The following is a 24,615-nucleotide window of genomic DNA, read 5'->3' on the forward strand; positions in this document are numbered from 1 at the left end:
ACCACGCACTCTGTTGCACAGAGAGGACCTACAGGCAGCAGTGGCCACCCTCATCCTTCTCTCATCCTTTTCTTTTGGCAGGGGCGGGGGAGGTCCTTTGGGCTGTGCCACCCAGCACGCAGGGTCTTAGTTCTCTGACTGGGGATCGACCCAGGGCCCCTGCATTGGGTGTGTGGAGTCTTAACCACTCTTCCCACACGGAGGTCCCCTGCCCTTCAACACTCGTTTAGTGAGGGTCCGTGGGGTGCCAGGTGCTGAGGGCACAAGAGTGAAGCGGCCAGTCCCCCGCCCTCCAAGTGGCTGGTGAAATAGTGGACGGAGGGGGCGGGGAATGAGAAAGCGAGCAGCGAGGTCAGGGCTGTGATAAAAGAAGCCAGAGGTGGCACTCAGGTGGTCTGCAACCCTGGGGGCACTTCAGTCACCCGAGAGGGCACCTCAAACTGAAGCCTGCATTAAGCTAAGCATAAAGTGAACCCTGGGACGCAGCCCCTCATCGCTGGGCTACATCCATCAGAAGACAGATACGAGAAGGTTTACAGCAGCATTGTTAGTCACAGCCCCAAACTGAGATCTGCCTCGAGCCCAGCGTCCTGCGGCAGACACGCGGATAAGCTGTGGTCTGTTCACACAGAGGAATACTGCAGGGCAGCGAGAAGGAGCGAACCAGTGCACCCAGCAAGCCGGGGATTAATCTCCCAAACACAGTATGGAACAGAAGAAGCCATAGAGTATAAATCTTGTTCCTTAAAGTGCAAGAACAGGAAAACAAATCCATGGTGAGAGAGGCCAGAACAGTAGCTGCTGGCAGGTGGGGAGTTAGGCATGAGAGGAGTTTCTGGGCCTCAGGAAAGTTTCACGTCTTGACCACGTCAGTGGTTCTCAGCTGGGGGCAGCTTTGACCCCCAAGGCGTATCTGGCAGCATCTGGAGACTTCTTGGGTTGCAGAAGGAGGGGTGCTGCTGAAAGAGTGGGTAGAGGTCAGGGATGCTGCTGAACTTACTGCCGTGCATGGGGCAGCCCCCCACCCTCCCAGGAATTACCTGAACTGTCTGGGAGCAGGTATCAGGCGTGTCCACATGGAGGAACCTTGGTCTGGTGGCTGTCTGTTACACCAGGGAGCTTGTGACAGTCACAAAGCACTGCACCTGAGATCCGTGGACTCACCTGGACTGAAGTCACGCCAGGGGTGTGCTGGGGCCCTGGCACGCTCGGATCCCACAGTCAGGGGTGGCACATTGGCCGTTGAATCCGGTCATGGTGGGAGTATTTACTCCAGGAAAATCGGCAGGCACTACCCCTCAGGGCTCCTGTTTTCTGCAGAGTTGGTTGTGAGATATTTAGCAACGTCCCACTAGTTATATCTTTAAAAAGAAAAGGAAAAAAGGGTGCCTGGGCCCCACCCACTGCAACTCTGATTTAATTGGAGTGCCCCTGGCATCAGGTTCTCTTTGGTGTTTTGGTTTTTTTTTTAACACCTTAGGCAAATGGCGTGTGTGGCCAGAGCTGAGAACTCCTGCTCTAGGGGAAAGAGAGGAAGGGGTTCTGCAGAGCCGTGATACTTAAACTGACGTGTCCTGGCCTTCACAGGGCTGGAGGCAGGACAGGAGGACCCAGGCAGGGGACCGGCAGGCGCCCAGGCCTTGCAGAGCAGGTGGGCCGGCCAGTGGTCATGTGTCCTGTATTGGTGGTCCTTAAGCGCCTGCTTCACAGTCCCCTGGACGGCTTATTTCAAATGCAGGCTCCTGGATGCCGCGTCTCTGGCCGCGGCCCGGGAATCTGCATTCTTGGCAAGCTCCATGGGTGATCTGCTTCAGGCGAAAGGCCCCTGCAGGGAAGGTAGTGAGGGAAACGGTGTGACCCGAGCAGAGAGAGGGACAGGGGCAGAAGACAAAGTTGGAAAGGAAGGCCTGGCCACGAAGGGACCTGCACTGCTGAGCGTCTCCCACCTCCCACGCCGAGCTGCTCCTGGGGTCCTCCTGCCAGGCCTGCTTGCCTGACAGACCCCCAGGACCACTGGTGCCGCTGGTCGGGGAGCACTCTTTGAGTGGCAGGGCTGTGCCTGCCTTAGAGGTTTTCTCCTAAGGGCAATGTAGTCGGGTTTTAAGCAGAGAAAGGACTTATGTCCGTTTCCAGAATCCCCTCTGGCCACTGCTGCAGAGGCCAGGCGTGACCTTGAGCATACCATTAGGCAGTGGTTGCAACTCGATGCCCAGGGTGAAGGCCTGGGGAGGGTGAAGCGGGCCCTGGTGCCTCCCCAGCCCACACGGGCGGCTCCAACTCCCCGCTGAAGACAGCCCCGCTTAGAGGCCCAAAGTAGCTTGGGTTCTGAGAGCCACCGTGAGCCCCCTCCAGGAAGTCATGCCGCAGGCTGCGAGACCTTTCCTGGGCTCAGGTCCCCCCACCCTGCTGGTCAGTCCCTGGAAGATAGAGCCCCACACCGTCCTCTGGGCCGGTCTGCGGTGCTCCCAGTGGGTACACGATGTCCTCATTCACAAAGAACAGACAAGCTGACCCAGGTTAGCGTAGCTTGCTGGAAAATCACCCAGTCTGAGCCAAACAGCCTTGAAAATCCACTCCTAAATCCCAGCAGAGGCGAAGGGGACGGAGCTGAGCCTTTGGGTAGCAAGTCGGCTCCGAGCCCCTGGAGTCAGCTAGCGCGCCTCCCCACCGGACCACACACAGTGTTCCATGAGCCGTAGGATTCTTGGACTTCAGCTCGAGGGCTTTGTTTTTTCCCCAGCAAAGCTTAGAGTGTGTTTATCGAATGTCCTTGGTGGGCTCTGCCCAGACCGGCTCATGGCATGCGCCAGACCGTTCAGGCCCTCCAGACGCCGTGGGTGTGAGTTCTATGCCCGGCCCACGTGCACGTCCCTTTGGACACTTAGCTGCATATGTGTGGCCCATTTAGGGAGGGTCAGGACAACCAGCTGTTTGTGGTCACATCATTGTGCTCTGAGTCCCTGAGAGCAGCAGGCTCAACCTTGACAGCACACACAGGGAGCCCCAAACCTTACTGGTGTCTAGACTCCACCCCAGAGAGTCCAACCTAACAGGACCTCGGGATGCTTAGAAGTGCCCCAGGGGACACTGGTATCCAGCCAGGGGTGGAGAGCTCTGGTACAGGGGCAGGAAGGGTGAGAATGGCAGGTGGGGGAAATCAGGGAAGACTTCTTGGAGGAGGAGGACCTGCATGGGCTCATCCTGCATCTTAGAAGTGGAGGCAGCGACCTGGTTTCACATCCCAGCCCTGCCTCCCCACTAACAAGCTGTGTCATCTGGGTAGTCATTTGACCTCTGGTAACAACTTTTCTCATCTGTAATATGGAGAGAGTAATTCCTCCTCTTCAGAGATATCTGAGAATGTCTGTGTGAAAGTGCTCAGCACGGTGCCAGCCCAGGGGCACCAACAAAGGATGCCCACTGCTGGAGTTCCCTTCGTTCTGAAGCACCACCTCGCAGTATTTGGAAGCACCCAGAGAGGGGGTGTTTTACCTCCACGATGCCCTGACAGTCAAGTCCTGCCGTAAAGAGGCCCAGCATTTCCCACTCACGTGTGACCTCAGTGATGCCACAGCGCCCTTTGCCCAGCTAACACCTATTAACCCTTTGCACACACATCATTTCTCTAGGTGGTGGAGAGGCTATTCTGGGGAGTTAACCAAGAGTGGTGGGGTGCCGCAGACAGGAGTGACCTGCGGGCTTCAGGGAATCAGAATCTGAGGTTTGGGGTCCCTTGGAAGGAGTTTCCACGGTGGAGAGCAGACGCTGAGCTTTCTCAGCCGGCAGGGATGGGGCGGCAGAGGCGGGGTTTAGGGCTTGTCCTGAGGACCTTAACCTTACGGCCTCAGCCAAAAGGGACAGTTAGACCACAGGAAGCAACTGGAAGCCAGATCGCTAGGAGGTCTCCAAGGTATGTCCAGAAGGTGTCTTGGTGGAGGTGGATACCGAGGGCCTTACGGGTCAGTAGAGAGGTCAGCATTCACTCATTCACAATCATGTGTCAACCACCTGCTGCGTGTGGGGATGCTGGCACGCGCCTTAGCAATAGGCGGCCCAGTTCAGATGCCACCTGTGAACCTCCACCTCTCCTTGTCTACAGGTCTTGAGCAGGCCTGTGTGCTCGCTGGTGGGTGGGAGCCGGCCCCCAATCCGATCCAGGGCCGCAGGGGCCACTGAGCAGGTGCAGCCCCGCCTGTGACGTCCAGGGCCGCACTCACGCCCCACCCACCCACCCCTCCCCCGCCTCTCCCGCAGCCGTGACAACTCCCCCAGCCTGAAGGAGATCCGGAACGGCTGCCAGCAGCCCTGCGACCGGAAGCCCACCTTACCTCTGCGCCTTCTGCACCCCAGCCCGGACCTGGTGTCTCAGGAAGCCACGCTGTCCGAGGCGCGGCTCAAGTCAGTGGTCGTGGCCTCCAGTGAGATCCATGTGGAGGTGGAGCCCGCCAGCACTGCCAAGCCGGCGCTGACGGCCAGCGCGGGCGACGACAACGAGCCCAACCTCATCGACTGCCTCATGGTCAGCCCCGCCTGCAGCACCATGAGCATCGAGCTGGGCCCGCAGGCCGACCGCACGCTCGGCTGCTACGTGGAGATCCTCAAGCTGCTGTGAGTGACCCCGCCGCCAGGCGCCTCGGGGTGGGGAGGGGCTCGCAGCTGGGGGTGTGAGTTGAGTGTGCACACGCATGCGTGTGGGTGCGCAGGATGCAGACGTAGGGCGTGAGGGCACAGGTTTTGGTGGGTGTTGGGCGTGCAGGCCAGGCTCTGTGTGTGCGTGTTTGTCTGAGGACCTGGGCATGTGTATCAGGCATGGCACAACCAGGATGTCCACACGTGTGTCCATGAGTCTGAGAATCTGAGTGCACACACCTGCCCAGGGTGTGCTGCAGTACGTGGTACCCGAGTGTGTCTGTGTGTGGACACCTCGGCGTGTTGTGTAAGGTGTGGGCTCATGCTGAGTTTGTGATTGTCCTCGTGTGCGTGTGAGTGCCTTTGCATGTATGAGGGCACGGCAGCGTGTGAGTGGTTGCCTGCATGTGTGTGTGACTGTCTGCATACACGAGCTGGATGTGGGATGGGTGTGGATGCCTCTAAGAAGCCCATATGTGTGTTTCAAGTGCATGTACACAAGTGTGGTTGTGTCTGGGTGCTTGTGCTGCTTCTACGCATGAGTAGCTCTTGAGTGCTCATGTGTGGGTGTGAACACTTGTGCACAAGAGCTGGAGTGTGTGTGTGTTTCTCTGTGTATGTGTGCAGAGGTGCGCATGAACTGGCACGTGAGTATGTTGTGTGATCTATGCATGCCCGTGTGCGTGGTATGTACACGGTGTTACGTCCCGTGGCCTCATCCGGTGGGCAGGGAGGAGCGTGCCGTGCAGATGAGGGTCTGCGTGCCTGGCTGGTGGGAGGAGCCCTGGGCGGGAGCCAGGAGATACGGTCTGCTCTGGGTGGTGCTTCTGAGCTGGGTGCTCCGGGCCTGTGCATGCCTCTTCCTGAGCCTCAGCTGTGGGACTCTGAGGAGCCTATGGTGTCTGTGAGGGTGAGCACGTGCACACATGCACAGGCACACACACACACACCAGTGCACAGATACACGCCTGTGCACACACATGTATGCACATATGCACACGTTAAGCAGTAGCTTCTCGTGTTTGGAGGCGACTGGATGCAGCCCCCTCAGACTCTTCCTCAGCCCTTGCTTTCGCCCTGGAGAGGAGGCCAGGGTCTCCCAGGGCTCAGCCCAGCCTGGCTCATGGTTCTGGCAGCCAAGGCCAGCTCAGAGTGCACGTGCATTTAGCAATGCCCCCACCCAAAGCAAATCCCAGATTCCGCCCAGAGAGCATCCCCCAGAACTCATCTCAGTTTGAGGCTGAAGAACTGCCCACTCCTCCCAGGGTGGCAGTCAGCTCTCCGAGGGATAGACCAGCCATGGTCCCGTCTCCTCCTCTGGCTGGGCCCTGGTCTCCTCCCCGGGCCCCTGAGTCCAACTGTTCTCTGCAGACACCTAGAGCTCCTGGGCCTTGGGGTGGCCTGGGCCCTGACTCATATTTCTCATTAAGCGCTAAGGGCTTGAGTTTCATCATGCAGTTGACACTCATATTTTTTTCCCTTCTTCGTAAACACATGCATGAATGAAGACTCTGTTCTTCCTAATCTGCTTCCAGACCTCCTGCCTGCCCGTGCTGCCCAGATGCCAGGTCGTGGGTGGGGGTCGGGGGGCCCACCGGGCGGTGTTCCTGACCGCTGCTTGGAGCAGCCCCTCCCGCCGAGTTCAGGGTTCTCCACGAAGCAGGGTGCACACTTCCTGAAGCCCTTTTCACCATGGGGGTGCTCAGAGCACAGTTTGGGCCTGATTACTTCTTCTCCTGGCCACTGTCCTCCGCTAACTCTGCTGCCTGCTTGAATCACTGGCCCACCAGAGGGCCTCACGTCTGTCAAATCCGCTAAACCCCAGCAGCTCAGAGCACTCCAAAGTACAATCCGTTGGAAGAAGCACACATTCAGAGCCAGGCTGTGGGGCTCAGGGGCTGTGACTGTGGGCTGGTTACCCGCCCTCTCTGAGTCATAGCTGCCTCCAAGCAGAGAAGGCGCGGGTACAGCACAGAGCAAGTACCCCCCAGGCCTGAGTACTGGGCAGGTGGGGTTTACTATACTTTCAGTAACAACAACAACTGTATTTCCTTTATTTTAAGGCACTGTTGGGACTGAGACACATCATCTATTTAGTAACAGCACTTCGGGAGGGGGAAAAAAATTTATGGGATTCAGTGCAGACTCAGTTTGCAAGAAACGTGCATCTGAGAATTGAGGAAGTGCACCCATAGGAGGTCTGATGTGTTCTCGGGGCCTCGGTTTTCTCATCTGTAAAGTGGGTGTTTTCCTCAGAGGGAGGAATCTTGGACTTGGTGAGAGTGGACTGCTGTGATCAATAGAACGGCTCGCTAGATGAGAGTCGTGTGTCGACAATGAAAGAACAGAGGCTCTCGTGTGAAATTGAGGGGTCTTTCCAGCACATTGTGGGGTCCAGAGAAGCCCTGCCCAGAGCCAGGGCCCAGCCTGGCAGACCACATCCACAAGGAGCAGGCATCTCTCTATCCTGAGAGAATGGGCGAGGGTCCTATTTAGTGGTCTGCCTGCCAGAGGGCCTGCAAACCGTTAGAGTCTGACACCTTCAGAAAGGAACATAGGCCACAATCAGCTCCCCGGAGACTCGTGCAAAGGAGGAGCCCAGCATAGGTCAGGGCTGACGCTGAAATTATCATGGTGTGAGGGCCAGGCTGGGTGGGATGATGGGAAGAACGTGCACTTGGGAGTCAGACAGACCAACTTTGGCTTCTAGTCATCTGGAGTCCAGCTCTTAAGCTGCTGGGCACGTGTGTGCAGTTCACACATTTATGTATCCATCTCTGTGCATTCTTCCATCAAACACTGAGTGCACACCCAGAGGGGCCGAGTTCTGTGCTAAATGCCAGGGCCCCTTTGCTCGAAGCCTCTGAGTCCCAATAGTGCCAAGTGCTGGAAGCAGTGGCGTCACCTGCCCGGTGGGGTGGAGCGTGGGAACCTCTAGGCACAAGTGCGACGGCAGGCCGAGGGATGCCCTTCTGTCCAGGAAGAGAAAAGCTGCTGTCACGAGCACTAGATGGGCACGTTGGCCATTTTCTCATCAGCTCGAATCTGTCTGCCTCCTTGTTACTTTTGCAAACACCTGGATTTTGAAAGAGGCCTCAATGGGCTGGGGGTCAGCTGGAAGATGCCTCACCCCCTGGGGCCCTTAGGGAAAATGCAGATGGACTTGGGGTTGTTCTAGTGACGGAGAAACATAGTGATCAGAATGTAGAAGGCAGGCGCTGGGGACATGGCCCAGGACCGCCCTGCTCGGTGAAGAGCTTGCTTGGCCAGACGTGTCGGACGGCACAGCTCTGCAGAGGGGAAGCAGCAAGGGTTTGGTGCAAGGAAGCGGGGAGACTGGAGACCCTGGCAGATAGGAATGGCTGAAATGGCCTCTGGCAGGCTGAGAGATGGAGAGGGGGGGCTGTAACAGGTGAGGGGCCAGGATGAAGCCAGTCTGATGAGGCTCTGGGGTGCAGTGGACTGGAGCCCAGCCAGCATCCTCTGTCTTCATGAGGGTCCCGTGCCCCAGATGTGACCACTACCAGCTCACCCTCCACCAGCCACTGTCCTCCCAGTGGGACTCAGGATTGCGAGCTGGGTTCCCTGGGGGGGCAGGGGTGGAAGGATCACCTCCTTGGTTGCACATCAGTGCACATCTGACTGATGAGATGCTTTAGGACTGTGAGTCTGCCTCTCTGGGCCTTGGTTTCCCAGTTGTGAACTAAGGATGGTCCTCCTAGGCAGTGCGTTCCAGCCCCCAGGGCTGCCTTGAGCATTCAGTGAATTCCTGCGTGCCTCGTGTTCGCCACAGCACCTGGCACCTGCAGACTTGTGGCAAGGACGGGTACCCGGTCCCCACAGTCAGCATCTCTCTGCGTGGGCCTCTGGCGAGGGTTCTGTGTGTGCGCAGTGTACGTGTTCGAGTAGGTGGACCCATCTGTTGGGAACCTTGCAGATACAAGTCCCTGGGGCTCCTGGCCGCTCGGCAGAGTCCAGACGCTCCCTGGCACGCTTGAGAGCCGTGGATCCGCCCGCAGCCCGGGAAGGGGTGATGGGGCCGAGAGCAGGGCTTTGCCAGGCCACCGGCCGCAGAGATAACGGCCACTCGCTTCTCACCATGGATTTTAATCCCCGGGCCAGCTGGTTGGCCTGTTGAGGGAGCAGATAGTTGTGCGTGTGACGGCAGGAGCAGGGCAGGGCGAGCCCTCGACACACCCTCCTGGCACCCTGGCCTGCCTCACCCCAGGTGCCCTGCTCACGGTCCTCCAGGAAGGCCGTGGATCTCCCGCCGATCCCTCAGGCCTCACTCTGCCCTAGTTTGCCCCCGCCACCCCGGAGCCCCTGTGAGGACCCCACCCCCAGCCCAGGGAGCCACCCTCCAGGGTGTGGCTTCAAGAGACCGGGGTTCGGGTCGGACGCCGCGTACAGGCTGCCACCAGGACCGGGCCTGCCTGACCCAGACCTGTGTGCTGGGGACCGGCTTCTGAGAGGCTTGTGTGGCCCCAGCGCCTCTGGCTGGGATGTCTCCCCAGGCACCTCGTCCGGGGGTGGTGCAGAGCCTGTTTCGCGGCACCAGGCGAGCTGGGCCTCCTGCCGGGTCAGGGCGGTCACCCACGCCCTCAGAGGCACCCCACCCTCACGTCCGGCAACCCCGCCTCCCCGGCCCAGCTTGACCCTGGTGCTACCCACCCGCCCCGCGCCCGTGAAAGGAAGTCCTTGGTCACGTCGGTGCTGAGCCGCTCGTGGAGCAGCGCAGGGCTGGAGGCCCGGGTCTCCTGCTCAGAGGGCCTCATTCAAGTGCAGCTTCTCCCTCGTCAGCGCCGTGACCTGCAGCAGGCGTCCTGGCCTCTGTGGGCCTGTCCCGCCTCCATAAGCAGGGCTTAGGGGAGTCCATGCGTGCTGTTTGGCCCCCAGGGCGCACCAGAGGCCTTGAGGATGCTTAAGGGCCCCTGGTCTGCCCTCGCCTCCTCCCTGAGCCCAGGGAGGCCTGGCTGTCCTGTGCTTCCCAGGCTGGGCTCAGTCCTCCCAACCTGGCTGGCAGCTCTCCCTGCCCCCCTGGCAGGCCGGCCTGGCCTGTCAGCCTTGAGGCCGGCTGGCCCGGCTCTCAGGGTGCTCGCGACAGGCGCCCTGCTGACCACGGGGGTCCCACCCCCATCCCGTGGGCCTGGCCAGACCCCAGCTCTGCGACCCGGCCGTGGCCCGACACTGCCACTGGAGCCTCCAGACTGGTGCCGCTGGGTGTTTGGAGCAGATCCAGGAGCCAGCCACAGACTCGGAGCTGGGCAGGGCCGTGGCCAGGAAGGAAGTCTGTCTGCCCACCGCCCTGTCCTTCGCCCCTGGTTCTCCTCCTGGTCCTGCCTGAGCTGCCGCGCTGGACTGGGCACCCACTTCCACCCAGACCCCATCCCAGCTGCCCACTGGGTGCTAGGCAACGCACACTGTTCACCGAGCAGTGCTGTGGACATCCCCTTCGATTCAGGAGTGAGCCCCGGGCCAGGCAGACCCCACCCGGGAGCCCGGCAGGCACCCACGGCCCTGGCCCGACCCTGGTTCTGGGCCTCTGACACCCACTCTGGTTTGTGGTTGTTGTTCAGCTGCCCCGTCGTGTCCGACTCTTTGCGACCCCATGGACTGCAGCACGCCCAGCCTCCCTGTCCCTCACTATCTCTTGGAGCTTGCCCAAGTCCATGTCCACTCTGATTATGGAGGATTTAAACATTGCTTAGAATTTTCTGTATTTAGCAGCCTTTCAACACTGAGCGTTTTTTATCATCTTTCTTAAAACACAAGAAAAACTAGAACGTGCCCCTTTTTAAGAACGGGAATGGGCCTGCCTCTGCAGATGGAAACAGCCGGAGCGCAGACTCAGGAGCCATGTGACCTTGGGCCTGTGCTCACCGAGACTCAGTCTTCTTGGCTGTAGGATGGGGAGCTCACCGGGTACCCTGGAGAAACGCAGGTCTGATCCACACATGTGCCTGGAATAGCCTCTGGCTTGTGATGGGCGCTGTCTACAGCATTTGCACCGATTATTCTTAAATTTGTCTGGAAACCGTGAGTGAGTCAGAGACAGGTGGGGGGGCGGTGGGTTCAGAGGGAGATGAGGCGCCTACCAAAATCGGCGACGGCAGGTCTGAGGTCAGAGGGGTTTCCACGTCCTGACGGGGGCTCCCTGAGGCCAGCACCCCCCATCCCAGGCAGCGGACACCCAGTCTTGCCACTGGAGTCTGAGGGCCTGGCTAGGTATCCTTGCTCCCAGCCTCCCAGCTGCCTGAACTCGGCCGAGCCAGGAGGCATTCCAGGCCTCACTTCCTCACCTGGAGGGCAGGTGTGATCCTCCTGTCCTCAGGAGCCTGTCCTGGGGACTCAGAGAGCCAGGCTGTGCCAAGCTTATGGCCTGGTAAAGGGCTCAGTAAACCTCAGCTGGGCCCACCCCGAAGACTTATCTCAGGCCCACAAGCCTTTTTGGGAATCCTTTCCCGTGCATCTGGGGCTTGTGTTTTTCCTTGGCATACTCCAGTGTGTGTGCCGGGCACCAAAGGCTGCCCCATCATCGCCTCTTCATGTGGAGGAAGGAGGGCTGGGAGCACTCCTGACCCAGGGGTTATCTAAACCGTGCTGGGTGAAAAGATCTTCCTCCTTTTTGGGGAATGAAGTACAGGCAGACACATGGCATATAAACAGATAAACTGTATGCTGAGAGCACAGTTAGGGGAAATGTTGAGAAAGCCCCTTGGGGTGGGGAACAGGAAGGCCCAACTCCGGGAAAAAGGATTGAGAAACTGAATTCTGGGAATTCCCAGGGGTAGGATCTGCGCTACCTCTGCCAGAGGCCCAGGTTCAACCCCTGGTTGGGGAAGTAAGATCCCACAGGCTGTGGTGTGCAGCAAAAAAAAAACAAACCCCAAAACAAAAAACCATTGAATTCTATACACAACGGAGTCCTGGGGCCATAGGACCAAGAATTAGGTCTGGGGTCTGGGGCCACCCTCTGCCTAGGCCAGGCTCTCACAGAGACCCAGGGGCTAATAAACAAGGAAAGTGCATTTTCTCTCATTTCCGGGGGGGCTGGCAGTCTGGAATCAAGGTGTGGGGGCTGTTGGTTTTGTCTGAGGCCTCTCTGCTCGGCTGGGAGGTCTCCCCTCTGTGTGTTATGTGTCCTGAGCTCTGCTTATGGGGACACTGGTTGGGTTGAATCAGGGCCCGCCCCAGTGACCCCAGTTTTACCTTGCTCTCATCTTTGAAGGCACTACCTCCGTAAAGCTACCGTCCGGGGCCTTGGGGTTAGGCCTTCAACGTGTGAATGCGGGGACACGTTCCAGCCCGCAGCTGAATGGTGGTCTGGGAGCTGGGTACAGCTGAATGGAGTCCGGGAGCTGGGGGGCCAGCCCCTTCGGTGGCCGCGGCCAAGTCTCTGGACAGGCTTGACAGGCCCCCGCCGCCACATTGCAGATAGCATGTGCTTGTCCCTCAGGGTCCCTGGGAGCCGAGGTGACCGAGAAGAGTCAGGGCCATGTGGTCCCTGCCTGACTCTCACCCCGTCTCCCACCCTCAGTGATAACACACCATTAACCTCCCCGGGTCCAGACCAGGCCTGACCGTCACCCCTTCTCTTTCCAGGTCGGACTACGATGACTGGAGACCATCCCTGGCCAGCCTGCTCCAACCCATTCCATTCCCCAAAGAGTGAGTCCCCCACACACCCCGGGAACCTTTGGCCTAAGAGAACAACCTCCAGCATCCACCTTGGCCTTAGTGAGGGCACTGATCAGGTCGTGCAATGCACCTGGGGACACCTCAGATGACAGAGGGAGGTTGAAGTGTTGGTCCTCAGCCGTGGGACCCAGGGAATGTTCATACCCCCACCCCGAGAAATGGGAACACCGCCTCACTGCATGGTTGGATGGCTTCACTGGGCCACGAATACAAAGCTCTCTGCACTGGCCTTCAGGCTGTCAAGTTAGCGATGCTTACGGAGCATCAGGTGGAGCTGGGCGCCTGCCCCTCCTGTCTCTGAGGACCAGAGTGAAGATAATGCGGGTAGGACCGCTCCGTCTGGGGTACAGCCAGATGCTGAACGCTCCCTTGTTATCCCCATGACAGTGATCTCGCTCCATAGTGAGCTGGGCCAGAAATGGACCCCTTGGTCTCTCTGGATGGTCCTCATCCCGATATTGAATTTATCTGGGGGAAGAGGGAGAAAGCTGTCTGATGGATAATGGCCCGAGGAGAAGGCTCTGTCTCCATAACCAGGGCCTAAAATGCCTGCAGGCCTCTGTTTTGATAGAGGCGAAGCAGCGGGCCCCAGGAGGCTGCCACGAGCCCTCTGCTGAGCCTATTAACAAGGCCATGTTTATGAAATGCGGCCCTCCAAGGGGACATTACCCTCCGTAATCGCCCCATTTGTCGGCCTGGCTGGTCCCTGGAGCCCCCAGGATGTGCGACCAGAGAAATCCGACTCCCGAGGGCAGTGGCGTCATGGGCTGCAGCCCTGGCCCCGCGGCCCAGGGGACGCACCCGACAGTGAGCCATGATGCAACTCTGCCTGGGAGCGGTCCCCAGCCGCCGCTGTGTTGCAAGCCGGTAATTAGCGCCGCCGTGCCTTGATGGTGGAGCGATTAACAAACACACCTGGGTCCCTGGTGCCCACGTGCAGACACGCTCACATGCACCACGCTGAGCGCTGCTCCTGTTCACTGGGGCGGGCCCCAGGCGCTCAGCCTGTTCCCATTGTGACCACGTCCTGTTGAGTCGGGACACAACGTCTGTGCCTGGGACCAGGCCTACCGTCCCCAGAGGCAGGCCTGCAGGCCACCGTGCTGTCCCCGTGATCGCCCCGCTCACTGCAGTCTTCCCTTTGTTTCTGTTCCAGAGCTCTCGCACACGAGAAGTTCACCAAGTGAGTATCCGGGCAACACCCGTTACCCTCTTCCGGGACGCCCGTCCCGTCCTGCGCGTGTCCCCTAGCGACCAGCCGTGCTTGCGGCCAGTCCCCCACACGTGCGTCCGGGGAGGCGAGGATGGCGCCCCCTGGAAGTTCTCCTGAGACACGTGTCCCTCCAGGCCTGCCCGGGCGCCTCCTGGTGCTGCCAGCTGGGCTGGCACCCCACCCCATCCTCAGGCCCCTGTCCCAGTCCGCCCCAGCCAGGACCCCGGGCGCGACCCTGTCCCCACCCCGTCTCTTTCAGGGAACTGAAGTACGTGATTCAGAGGTTCGCCGAAGACCCTCGACAAGAGGTGAGGCCGCCCCACCCCTGGCGGGCACGCTGTCCCGGCTGCAGCACGGTGCCCGTGGCTCTGCTGGCGCCTCCCTGGCCCCCTCGGGCATCCCGACAGTTCACACAGCCCCCTCCCCTGCCGCTGCTCAGACACAGCCCCTGCCCCGCGTGTCTGAGCCCGGCCCGTGATGCCAGCGTTCTACGGTAAACGCGGGCTCACGAGAGGTATTTCCCAGCGGCGGTTTCTCCTTGGAGCACAGGCCTTGCTTTAGAGCCAGGCCGGCACCAGGGCTCCTAACCGCGTCTGAGATCACAGCACATCCTCTCTGCCGTGCTGAGGATCAGCGGGCCAGGGACGACACTGCGCTGGGATCTTCCCGGGCACAGTGGCTGAGGGCCGCCCCGAGGGACCGCTCCCTGCCTGCAGCAGGTAGCCTTCAAGGGGAGCGAAGCCTTGCAGCCCAGGGCCCCTGTGTGTGAACGGGACTCGGAGCGGGCTGGGCGCCCACCCCAGCCATGTTCCCATCACGCCAGCGTAAGGGCAACAGCCAGCCTTCGTGAGGGGCTCACCCTGCGTCGTGCACACACACTTTCTTGTTTAATCCTCATGGCAGCCCTTTATCACTGCTATTTTGCACCAGAATCGCCCTCCTTTCAGAGTTGAGAAAACTGGGGCTGCCTGCCCAGGGTCACAAGACAGGTGCCCTGGCCGGGACAGGAACCGCACCGCGGGAGTCGGGCTCCGGAGCCTGTGTAGGACCCAGCCCTGCATCGCGCACGCTAGGCGAGGGGGAGAGGGGCTACAGGGGGCCGCCCTGGGGAGCTCAGGCCCCTTCTCTGCACGTGGAGTCTGGGACATGAAGGGGCTGGCTCCCGGGCAGGGACAGAGGGGGACCCAGGCACCCCCAGCAGAGCCGGAGGACAAGAAAGGCAGAGGAGGAGGGGGTTATTCTCAGTGGGGCCAAGGCCACGCTTTAAAGCCTTGTTCTGGAAGGATCCGGAAAGATCTAGTTCTAAAGCACCACTGTGTGTGGTAGTCTCTCAGTCGCATCCGACTCTCTGTGACCCCTGGACTGTAGCCTGCCAGGCTCCTCTGTCCATGGGATTCTCCAGGCAAGAATACTGGAGTGGGCTGCCATTTCCTTCTCCAAAAACAGTCCTCGGGCACGAAGCAGTAGATGGAGCTTCTGAGAGTCCGGGTCCCAGAGATGTCGTCCACCGCTCTTAAACCTGAGCCATTCCCTGCTGGAGGCAGAGTCTGAGTTCTCCCGGAAAGGGAGGCTTTATTTCAAACCGACTTTGATGTTGATGAATGAAAGTGGTGCCAGCTGCTTCCCAGAGCAGAGCCGCGGCCCAAGTGCCGGGAGCGGCATCTCCCAGGCGGGGTTGCCCCGCGAGGACACGGCCCGCAGCAGGCCCCCGCCCCGCCTCGCCTCCCACTGCTGTCGCCTCCCCCGGCTCTCCTCCCCTCTCCCCTCCTCACCGCCTCTCTCCCCCACGCCCCTCCGCCCTCCTCGCGCTCGCCCTCTCTCCCCTCTCCTCCCACCTTCTCCATCTCAGATGGAGCCAGTGGCTGTTTTCCTATCAATCATTGGCTGGATCTGCTGCACAGAGTTCCGTACTCTGGATCTCTCGTTTCTTTGAAGTAGCTCAGTTGACGTTCGGAGGGGAAATCAAAGCCTGGCCGCCCCTGCATGCTGTTTACTTGTGCGGGGGTTGTGATCAGTGGACTGTCTGTGAGCAAGTGGCTCTTGGCAGCAGGTCGGCCTTCACTCTTGAGGGAAGTGATGGGGCTGTCGCCTCGCTCTCTGCTGAGGACAGGGAGGAGGAGGAGGAGCACAGGCCTTTGTCTGTCTCTCTCTCTGCAGTTACACTGGGGCCAGGGTGGATGTGGGGTTCCTCCCACATATGCACACGTGTTTGCACACACGCACGCGCCCACAGGCGGACACATGGCACTCTGGGAAGGGAGCTGACAGCCGTGGAGAGAGCTGGGGGCATTGAGATTGCCTATGCTCTGCACAGACCATTTTTCCTAAAAGAGGGTGTCAGGGTCCCAGAGAGAGAGAGACGGGGGGGTCAGTGGGGCAGAGCGGACGCCAGAGGATGGCGCCCATGAGGGTGGAGCAGGGGAGAGGCCGACCCCCAGGGTTGGAGGGACAGATGCCCCACAAATGAGGGTGAGGGATGCGGGGAGCAGACACCACAGTAGTGAGGGGCGGGCCGGAGGTTCCGAGAGAAAGCAGAGCAGAGTGCAAGGGGGGGACCTGGAGACACGGGCGGGGGACTGCGGCCCGGACAGGAGGGGAAAGCAGCTTCCCCATCAGAGGCACAGGAGAACGCTGGGGAGGTCCCTTCTCCCCTCTGCCCCAGCTTCAGTGGGGCTTCAGACTGGGCGAGTCCGGCTTCATTCAATGAAGACTGGCTTCATTCTGGGCGACTAGACAAGCCCGGGCCTGGCCGTCCATCTCTAGGAGCTGGTGGCAGATGGCTGGAGTTCCCCCTGTGTGTGGTCATCAGTTTTTCCTTAAAGGCCTTTCCTGGAATTTAGGAGAAGGCTGGGCGTGTCTGGGCTAAACCAGGCTGAACAGGTTCCTTAAGCATGAGCGTGGGGCTCGTCCGGGCCTTGGGTGTTGGCATGCGTGGACCGTGGGCCCCCGTTGCCGTGGGTGCTCAGGACTGACTGAGCGTGTCTCCTCTGCCGCAGGTCCACTCGTGCCTGCTGAGCGTGCGAGCCGGCAAGGACGGCTGGTTTCAGCTCTACAGCCCCGGAGGGGTGGCCTGCGACGATGACGGGGAGCTGTTCGCCAGCATGGTACGTGGGGTGCAGGGGGCACCAGAGCTCTGTGTGGGCGCTGGGTTCACCCCTTCTAAGCAGTGAGAGAGCTGCCCCGTGCCCGCTGGGGCCTGCCCTGAAATTTCCAGGCCAAAAGGATGCTGGTGATGAAGGCGGTGATGGTGACACCAGCCCCGAGCGTCACCTTCCCATGTCTCACCCGAGTGGGCACTGAGCCAGAGGCCCCCCCAGAAACGTGAGGAGGGACACTTCCTGTCGCCCCATTTTAGAGTCGAGGCATTAACTGCTCAAGCTAGTGGGTTCACTCTGCACTCCAGCACCGTGTAGGTTGAGGGGACCAAGCACTTGCTGGTGCAGGGGCCCCAGAAGCAGGTCCACCCGCTCGTCTCATCCTTCCACTGAGAAGTCAAGGTCAGGATGAGCGGCCCAGCTTGGAGATGACGGCTCTAGAGGCCACCAAACCAGCAAGCACACCCTTTGGCGGCTTCCCCTTTCCCCCACACACGGGCCAGCACCTCACCTGACCACGCACTGTCTTTCTTCGTCTTCAGGGCAACCCATTCCCTTAACTGCTTCTATGCTGACAAGCACAGAGAGGTGCAGGGGCGTGCCCGAGGTCGCACAGGCCTCTGGCCTCCACGACCCTCCCTGCGCTGGGCCCACGCTGTCTGGAGCCACCCTCCTTCCATAGCGGAGGGAGCTCAGATGCCCCTTCCCCAGGGCAGACGCCCCTCCAGGCAGTCGGTGCTCTCGCTGAGCCTGCTTCCTGACACAGCTAGCTCTGTTCCACAATCACACCTGCCCCAGAGCGTGAGAAGGCATAAGCCTAGGCCAGCTGTGGCTAAGGTCACTGCCCTGCCCCGCGCTAGCCTGATGACCTTGGACCAGTATCTTCCCTCTCCAGCCTTCAGTGTCCTCGTCTGTGAAATGGGGGTCGTAGTCCCGGCGTCTTGGGATTACTGTGGTTATGGTGATACTAGATGCGAGGCGCCTGGCGCTCCGTCAGCACGCACAAGTGACGGCTGTGGTTCCTCTCGTCTCTGCTGGGTAGCCGGTTCAGCGGGGTGAGCAGCTTGTCATGCCCTCTGCAGTGAACTTAGGGTGGTGTTTGCGCTGTGACAACAGACCCTTGCTTGGGTCCTTGCTTGGAAAGGGGCTTATTTTTAGGTTCCTTTTCTTACACGCTCACTCACCACTCCTCATCACCTGCTGCCTGAAGGCCCCCTTCAGAGTGTCCTGTGCATCCTGGAAATTGCTAGCCTTGCCTGCCTGCACCACCTCTCTCTCACTTCTCCTGGGCTCCTCTGATGTCACAGTGTCACCATGGCAACGTTTCGTGGTGCGCCACCCCACACCTCAGTGCAGTGACTGTGAACAAGAGAAGCCGGGAGCTGGCAGCTCCCCAGCCTGAGAGATCGCATTTGTGAGCCAGAATTGTTAATGATGGCGCGGAAAAGGGTCTGTGTGGGGAAGGAAGCAGACAGCCCCTCGATGGCGGTGCAGTGTTGCCATGGAGACACGTGGCACAGACGCCGTCCCCTGGATGCAGCTGCCGCTTCCAGCCGTGGAAGGGCACCTGCTCCCCTGTGAAGTCGGGATGAGCAAACCAGGTGGCTGGGGACCCTCGGCCCCGAGCCCCGCCCGCAGGTGCACTGGACAGAAACCGATCTCTGTGCTGGAGGGCAGTGGGTTTACAGCGCCATGATACCTGCAGGTACACAGCGGAGTGAGTCAGTCACACGTGTACACAGATCCACTCTTCCTAAGATTCTTTTCCCAACGAGGCCATTACAGAGTGCTGAGCATAGAGTTCCCTGTGCTACACAGCAGGCCCTTACTCGTTAGCTGTTTCAGGTACAGCAGTGTCAGTCCCAATATCCCAGTTTACCCCCCGCCCCGACCCTTTCCTGCCAGTAGCGGTTTGTTTTCTACATCGGTAACTCCTGTTTCGTATGTAAGTTCATTTGTACCCCTCCTTCTTATTAGAGTCCACATATACGCGATATCACAGGATGTTTGTCTTTCTGCACCTGACTTACTTCACTCAGTATGACAATCTCTAGGTCCATCCAAGAAACAGTTTTCTTAACAGCTGTCCCGCACATAACCCAGATGGAGCAGAATTTACCCGTTCCTGGATTTCTGGGGCAGGGGCCTTCGGGGCCTCAGAGGGCACTGGGGACGAGGAGACAGGGCTCCACCTGTCCCCTGCCCCGCGTGTGCGGCTGGGCCCTGTGCACCCTGAGCACGGGCCTCCAGAAGTTCCTGCCAGGCTTGACTGTGCCTAGAACCCAGGGGCCCAGATGTCTCTGTAATTGCTCACTCCCCGCTGGCCCCCAGCCCACCCTCTTCTGCATCTGTGGTCTGACTCTGTGTCCCTCCTAGGAGTGGACCCTGCAGGGTGTGTCCTTCTGGGACTGGCTGACCTCAGGCAGCGCAGTGACTGCAAGGTTCATCCCGGTGGGAGCTTGTGTCAGAGAGGGATCCTCTGAGCCCCTGGGGAGGGTCTGGTGATGGTTTCAGGTCTGGTGTCCAGATAGGATGTGGGGTGCGTCTGGTCATTATCTTCCGGCCTCACAGTCTTTGGGCCACAGGCAGGCACTGCGGGGCACCGCCTGTGGCGGTTACGGCCCCTCACCTGGCCCGTGTCTCCTCACAGGTGCACATCCTCATGGGCTCCTGTTACAAGACCAAAAAATTTCTGCTCTCCCTGGCGGAGAACAAGCTGGGACCGTGCATGCTCCTGGCGCTGAGGGGGAACCAGACCATGGTGGAGGTGAGGAGCCGGCCCCATGCCCTGGCCAGGTGGTTGACTCTCCCGGGCCCTCCTTGCTGACGGAGCACCTTCCAGGAGCTTCCAGGCGCCCAGAGCTACTGCAGGAGCTGGGCCACGGCAGCAGGCGAGGCAGCCCTCCCGAGCTTGGCGGGACAGGAGGCCTTCATCAAACTGTCTCCTCATCCCACGATCATTAACTCGTGATCGTCTGTCGGTCTCAGGGATGGAGCAGGTTTCTGTTCTGTCCTGCCTTTTGCTGCAGAACAGACCACCTCCAAGCAGGGGCTCCAAACAATGATGCTCATCTGTTTTGCTCCTGGGTCTTCAGACGGTTGGGCTCCGCCACCTGCTTCTCACTGTGGTCTCTCATGGGGTGGCGGTGGATGGGTGCGGGCAGGCTGAGTCTTCCCGAGGCTGTCCCCTCTGCATGCCCAGTGTCATCCTGAGGGGACTCAGTCCACAGAGACACAGCAGCTAGAGCTCCCAGGCCACTGTCGGCACCGTAGCCCTGGCCTTAACCTGCCCACTCGCCAGCCTCGGCCCTTGGTCACCTCTCTGTCCCCCAGAGCCCCCAGCAGCCTGGGGCTCCTGAGCTACTGTCCAGGGAGACCAGGCAGAAGCCACGTCTCTCCTCCGGCCTCCACCTCAGAGTCAGGCGGCGTCACCTTCTAGCCACCGGAAGGGAGTCAGCAAGGCTGGACCCAGAGGCAAGGACAGGAGTTAGACTTCACCTGTCGGCTGGGAGGGCATCAAGCAATCAGACCGAGGGGAGAGAGCGTGGTCTGTCTCTTGGCTCCCCCAGCCCCTGAGCCCAGCCGCATCGTGCGTGCCGTGTTGGCCAGGTGCTGCCGGCACGCCGGGGACACGGAGGGGGTGCCGGGGCAGGCGATGCCCCAGCATCACGCAGAGGGCGGGGGGAGGACGACCTCCGATCGCAGGGCGCCCCTTCCGGCCCTCCGCCAGCGCGCGAGGCTCTCGCGGCGCTCAGGACTGGCGAGGGTTGGGCCGCGCAGCCTTTGCAGAGCAGCCCTGCCCGGAGCCCCGGCCGGCGGTGACGCGCCTCCCGGTCTCGGCAGATCCTGTGCCTGATGCTGGAGTACAACATCATCGACAACAACGACACGCAGCTGCAGATCATCTCGACCCTGGAGAGCACGGGCGCGGGGAAGCGCATGTACGAGCAGCTGTGCGACCGGCAGCGGGAGCTGAAGGAGCTGGTGAGCGCGCCCCCGGCCCCGCCCACCGTGGCCTCTGCCTCCGACTCCGCTAATGTCCCAGCGTCCAGCGGCGGCTGGGCTGGCCACCCCTCTTCCTTTAGGGGCTTTCACGGTCTCAGTTCCCTGTGTTTCTTGGAATCACCTCTCTGATAAACTGCCTGCACTCGGGCCTGGCCTCGGGGTCCTCCCTGAGACCAAGACCATCGTGTTGTCAGCCACTGCTGCCCTGAGAGGTGTTAGCTGGAGGGGGGGGGGTGCAGGGGTCCAGGGTGAACGCTCAGGGAAAAGTGGGTTGTAACCAGCTGCCTTCTGTTTGCAGCAAAGGAAAGGCGGGCCCACCAGGCTAACACTGCCCTCCAAGTCCACAGTGAGTTGGTCTCCTCCTGGGGGCTGGGTGGAGGGAAGAAGGTGGGCTACCCCTCCCTGGGGTAGGGGGTAACAGCAGGCAGCCTCTCTTGATGGGGAGAGGTGAACAGGGACTCAGTGGTACTTCACAAGCCAGCTTTTGGAGGCTATAACTGCTGCAGGAAACCAAACGTGATAAAGATTATTGTTAATATGTTACCAGTTATGTGTAATAGCGCAACTGATAGCTCACATAGGTTGTGCGCTCATGTGTCAGATTCTGCGCTAATAGTTCATTTTATCTTGACACTAAGCCTGTCAGGTCAGTGCCTCTTCCTTCCCCATTTTACAAGGTCTTCAGGGATCTTGGTTCTTCCTGTCCTGCTGCCCCCGTCCTTGGCACATAGCTTCCACTTCACAGTCCAAAGGAGCTGCTTAAGCTCCAGCCATCTAATCTCCATTCAAGCCAGGAGGAAGAGGCAAAGAAGAACACCCCCCTTCCCTTTATGGACCTTCCTGGACGTTCCAGTGGACACATCTGCTTATATACCACTGTCTGGGTTTAGCACATGGCCCCACCTAGCTAGGACGTGAGCCTTAATTCAGGGCAACCAGTTGGCATCTAGCACTCAAGGATTCTATCACAGAGATGGAAGGGACCCTTAGCAACCGCAGCATCTGGTGCTCACATAACTCGCTGACTCCCACAGGCCTCAGTGTTGAGGGGACCTCAGTGTTTGCAGGCGGGGAATGGGCACAAGCCTGGGAAAGAGAGAGGGTCAGACACACACACACACACACTCTCTGTGGGAGGGACATGGCCTTGGAACCCCCAGTGGTGACTCAGGGGGTGACTCAGTGCTCCTAAGGCTTTCTCCAGCCAGGCAGCTGCCACCCACAGAGATGCGGAGGCAGCCCCCGCTCCCGGACGCCCCACTCTGTCCCCACCCACTGGCCCATGCTGTCCCCCCAGTTGAGCCCTTCGTGGGGAGGCCCCAGGCCTCCCCTGAGACCCCGCCTGCCCATTCACCCACCTGCAGGACGCCGACTTGGCTCGTTTGCTGAGCTCTGGCTCCTTCGGAAACCTGGAGAACCTCAGTTTGGCCTTCACCAACGTAACCAGTGCCTGCGCTGAGCACCTCATCAAACTGCCTTCTCTCAAGCAGCTAAACCTGTGGTCCACTCAGGTACGCACGGCCTGTCCACTGCGCCCTCCTCCGTGCCTGCCCTGCACCCCTGCCCCAGGCCTGCCCTGCACCATCCTCCATGGCCAGCTTTCTGCCCGGGACCCATGGGTCCAGGCACTTGATCCCCACCCCCCTCTGCAGCCCAGCACCCATGCCCCCCCAGGGTCCCAGGCCAGAGGAGGGCTAGGCCCCGTGAAGCCCAGTGGCCCATCCCACAGCCGGAGCTGCCGAGGCCCAGAGCAGGAACATGCCGGGCAGAGCCTGGGGGAGCTGACGCAGGTCTCAGGCCCCTGCCCGGGGGGCTGCAGGCAGCCTGTGGGTCTCTTCCGGGTGATGTGAACACGTGGCACACAGCGCGCTCTGTCCTGCCTGCACCAATCTGGCTCTTAAGCACTTACCAGCACATGTGCTCACCACGCCCCCGTGAGGTGCAGGGCCCCCCCATCCCAATGGTAGCCACAAGTTGCTGGGTTCACAGCCCCCCTTGACAGACAGCAACACTGACTCTGGTGGGGGAGTGGGGCCTTTGTTGTGGCCACGGCACCAGCAGACCCAGCCTGGTGTGAACCCAGGTCAGGGAGGTGGGGTCTCCGAAACAAATGAGAGCAGCCTCAGGCCTGGGCTGGGTCCCGGCCGCTTCCTCGACTGCTGCCCCAGCCCGAGGTGCCTGGGGGAGGCCTGAGGCAGGCCCCCTTCTGAGGGTGTCCCTCCCGCAGTTCGGAGACGCCGGCCTGCGGCTCCTGTCGGAACACCTCACGATGCTCCAGGTGCTGAACCTGTGCGAGACGCCCGTCACCGACGCTGGCCTGCTGGCCCTCAGCTGTGAGTCCACACGCCCATCCCCTCAGGCCCTTCTCCGTCCCCATGGCACCTGGGGCACCTCACTGAGCACCTCCAGGCCAGGAGCACAGCAGGGGGCTCTCCCTGCCCCCATGGAGCTGATGTCGTTGAGGACAGAAAATGTGTGCGAGGCCCAGCCCGTCCCCTCGCGTGGTCCCAGCCCGAGGGGCAGGGTCACCGCGGGGTCCCTTTGGGCCGGTCCACAGTGGGCAGCATCCTCTGTGGACACTGGGGCACAGGCAGCGGAGGGCCACGGCAGTGACGGCAGCAGGGCAGGCCCCAAGAGCTGGGAGGGAATGCGGGCCCGATTCAGATCAGCTCCTGCCTGAAACAGACCTCTGTACCTCGCGGCCCCCAGATGCTTCCCTGAATCCCCACTCCCCAACTCCGTCTCCTGAACAGAAGCCTCGGCAACTCAGCCCCCAGCTCTTCCATCCCGTACCTTCAGCTACCCCTGGCAGGGTCTCACTGACCTGATGACTGTCTGTCTGTCCATTCCCATACAGCCATGAAGAGTCTCTGCAGCTTAAACATGAACAGCACCAAGCTCTCTGCGGACACCTATGAAGACCTGAAGGTAATCCCTTCTTGCCCTTGCTTCCTGCCTTTGCACGTGCAAAGGTCCTGAGGTGGAGAGGGTCAGCATGAACCGGCTCTGCAGCAGACGTGACTAGAAGCGAGAGAACAGCTTGGGGCCAGACTGCATCAGCCCTTACATGTTGTGGCAGGACCCTAGATTTCATCTGAGTTCAGTAGAAAGCTTGCAGAGGCTCCGAGAAGGGCAATGCATTATGCTAAAAGCTTGTTTCTGGCTGTTACGTGGAAAACGAGGATTCTGAGGGAGAGTACACGCAAGGGCAGCACACGGAGAAGGTTTGCAGGACTGGAGCTGCCACATGGGCGAGAGCTGGGACCGGCCCGCCAGGCTAGGCTGGCAACTTAAAGCTGGGGAAAGACAGAATCTGAGTGGTAGAAGGCAGACGCATTCGTTTGTTAAAAAAAGCATGTCTTATCAGGACTGGAGGCTCCCAGGCCTAGCGCCCTGGGGGGGAAGGGCTGGGCCAGGAGACACAGTGCCATGAGTGCACCAGCCCCTGGGCATCCCAGAAGCCCACCTCCAGTGTGGCCCCCTGCCCCCCAGCTCAGTCAGGCCCACAGCCCAGGGCTCACTCACTGGCGAAGCCTCCAGATGGCCTTGGAGCACCCACTATGTGCCAGGCCCATGCTGAGAACGGGGGCAAGGAGGTGCGGCCAGTTTACCTCTATCCAGGAGAGAGCTCAGACCCAGCGGACAGACACGCACAGCAAACTGAGGGAGGTCAGGGCTCGGGAGCCAGCAGGGAGGGGACCACCTGCTCTGTTCATTGGGCCGAAGGAGCCTACACAGAAAGGAGGGGTTAGAGGTGAGCCTGCCGGGCAGGCCAGCGTGCGGGAAGCTGGGGAGACAGGATGTAAAGGCAGGAGACAGCAGCCTCTCTGTACAGCAAAGGCTTGCAAAAAAAAAGTCAGCTGTTTGTTTATACAAGAAGGCAGAGCAGGACCGCGTCTGGGTGGCAGGTGTGGGGAGCAGGAGGAGCTGCAGGCGCGACTGTGTAGTCCAGTGACACGTCCCGTAGGGGAGCCT

At 60.3% G+C, this 24,615-nt stretch overlaps 1 protein-coding gene across 2 annotated transcripts in view; it reads left to right on the forward strand.

The window, feature by feature from the left end:
* The window catches only part of CMIP (c-Maf inducing protein), a 204,568-nt gene that overhangs the window by 179,229 nt on the left and 724 nt on the right, over nucleotides 1-24,615 (forward strand). For both annotated transcript variants that reach the window (XM_052655861.1, XM_052655862.1), the window contains 11 exons: nucleotides 4,255-4,608; nucleotides 12,232-12,297; nucleotides 13,484-13,510; nucleotides 13,800-13,848; nucleotides 16,537-16,644; nucleotides 19,286-19,402; nucleotides 20,479-20,619; nucleotides 20,939-20,986; nucleotides 22,005-22,151; nucleotides 22,868-22,973; nucleotides 23,498-23,568. In XM_052655861.1, coding sequence (XP_052511821.1) covers nucleotides 4,255-4,608; nucleotides 12,232-12,297; nucleotides 13,484-13,510; nucleotides 13,800-13,848; nucleotides 16,537-16,644; nucleotides 19,286-19,402; nucleotides 20,479-20,619; nucleotides 20,939-20,986; nucleotides 22,005-22,151; nucleotides 22,868-22,973; nucleotides 23,498-23,568 — 1,234 coding nt within the window. The remainder of the gene's footprint in view (nucleotides 1-4,254; nucleotides 4,609-12,231; nucleotides 12,298-13,483; nucleotides 13,511-13,799; nucleotides 13,849-16,536; nucleotides 16,645-19,285; nucleotides 19,403-20,478; nucleotides 20,620-20,938; nucleotides 20,987-22,004; nucleotides 22,152-22,867; nucleotides 22,974-23,497; nucleotides 23,569-24,615) is intronic.

This window comes from Budorcas taxicolor, chromosome 18, assembly GCF_023091745.1.
Source record: "Budorcas taxicolor isolate Tak-1 chromosome 18, Takin1.1, whole genome shotgun sequence".
Lineage (NCBI taxonomy): Eukaryota > Metazoa > Chordata > Mammalia > Artiodactyla > Bovidae > Budorcas > Budorcas taxicolor.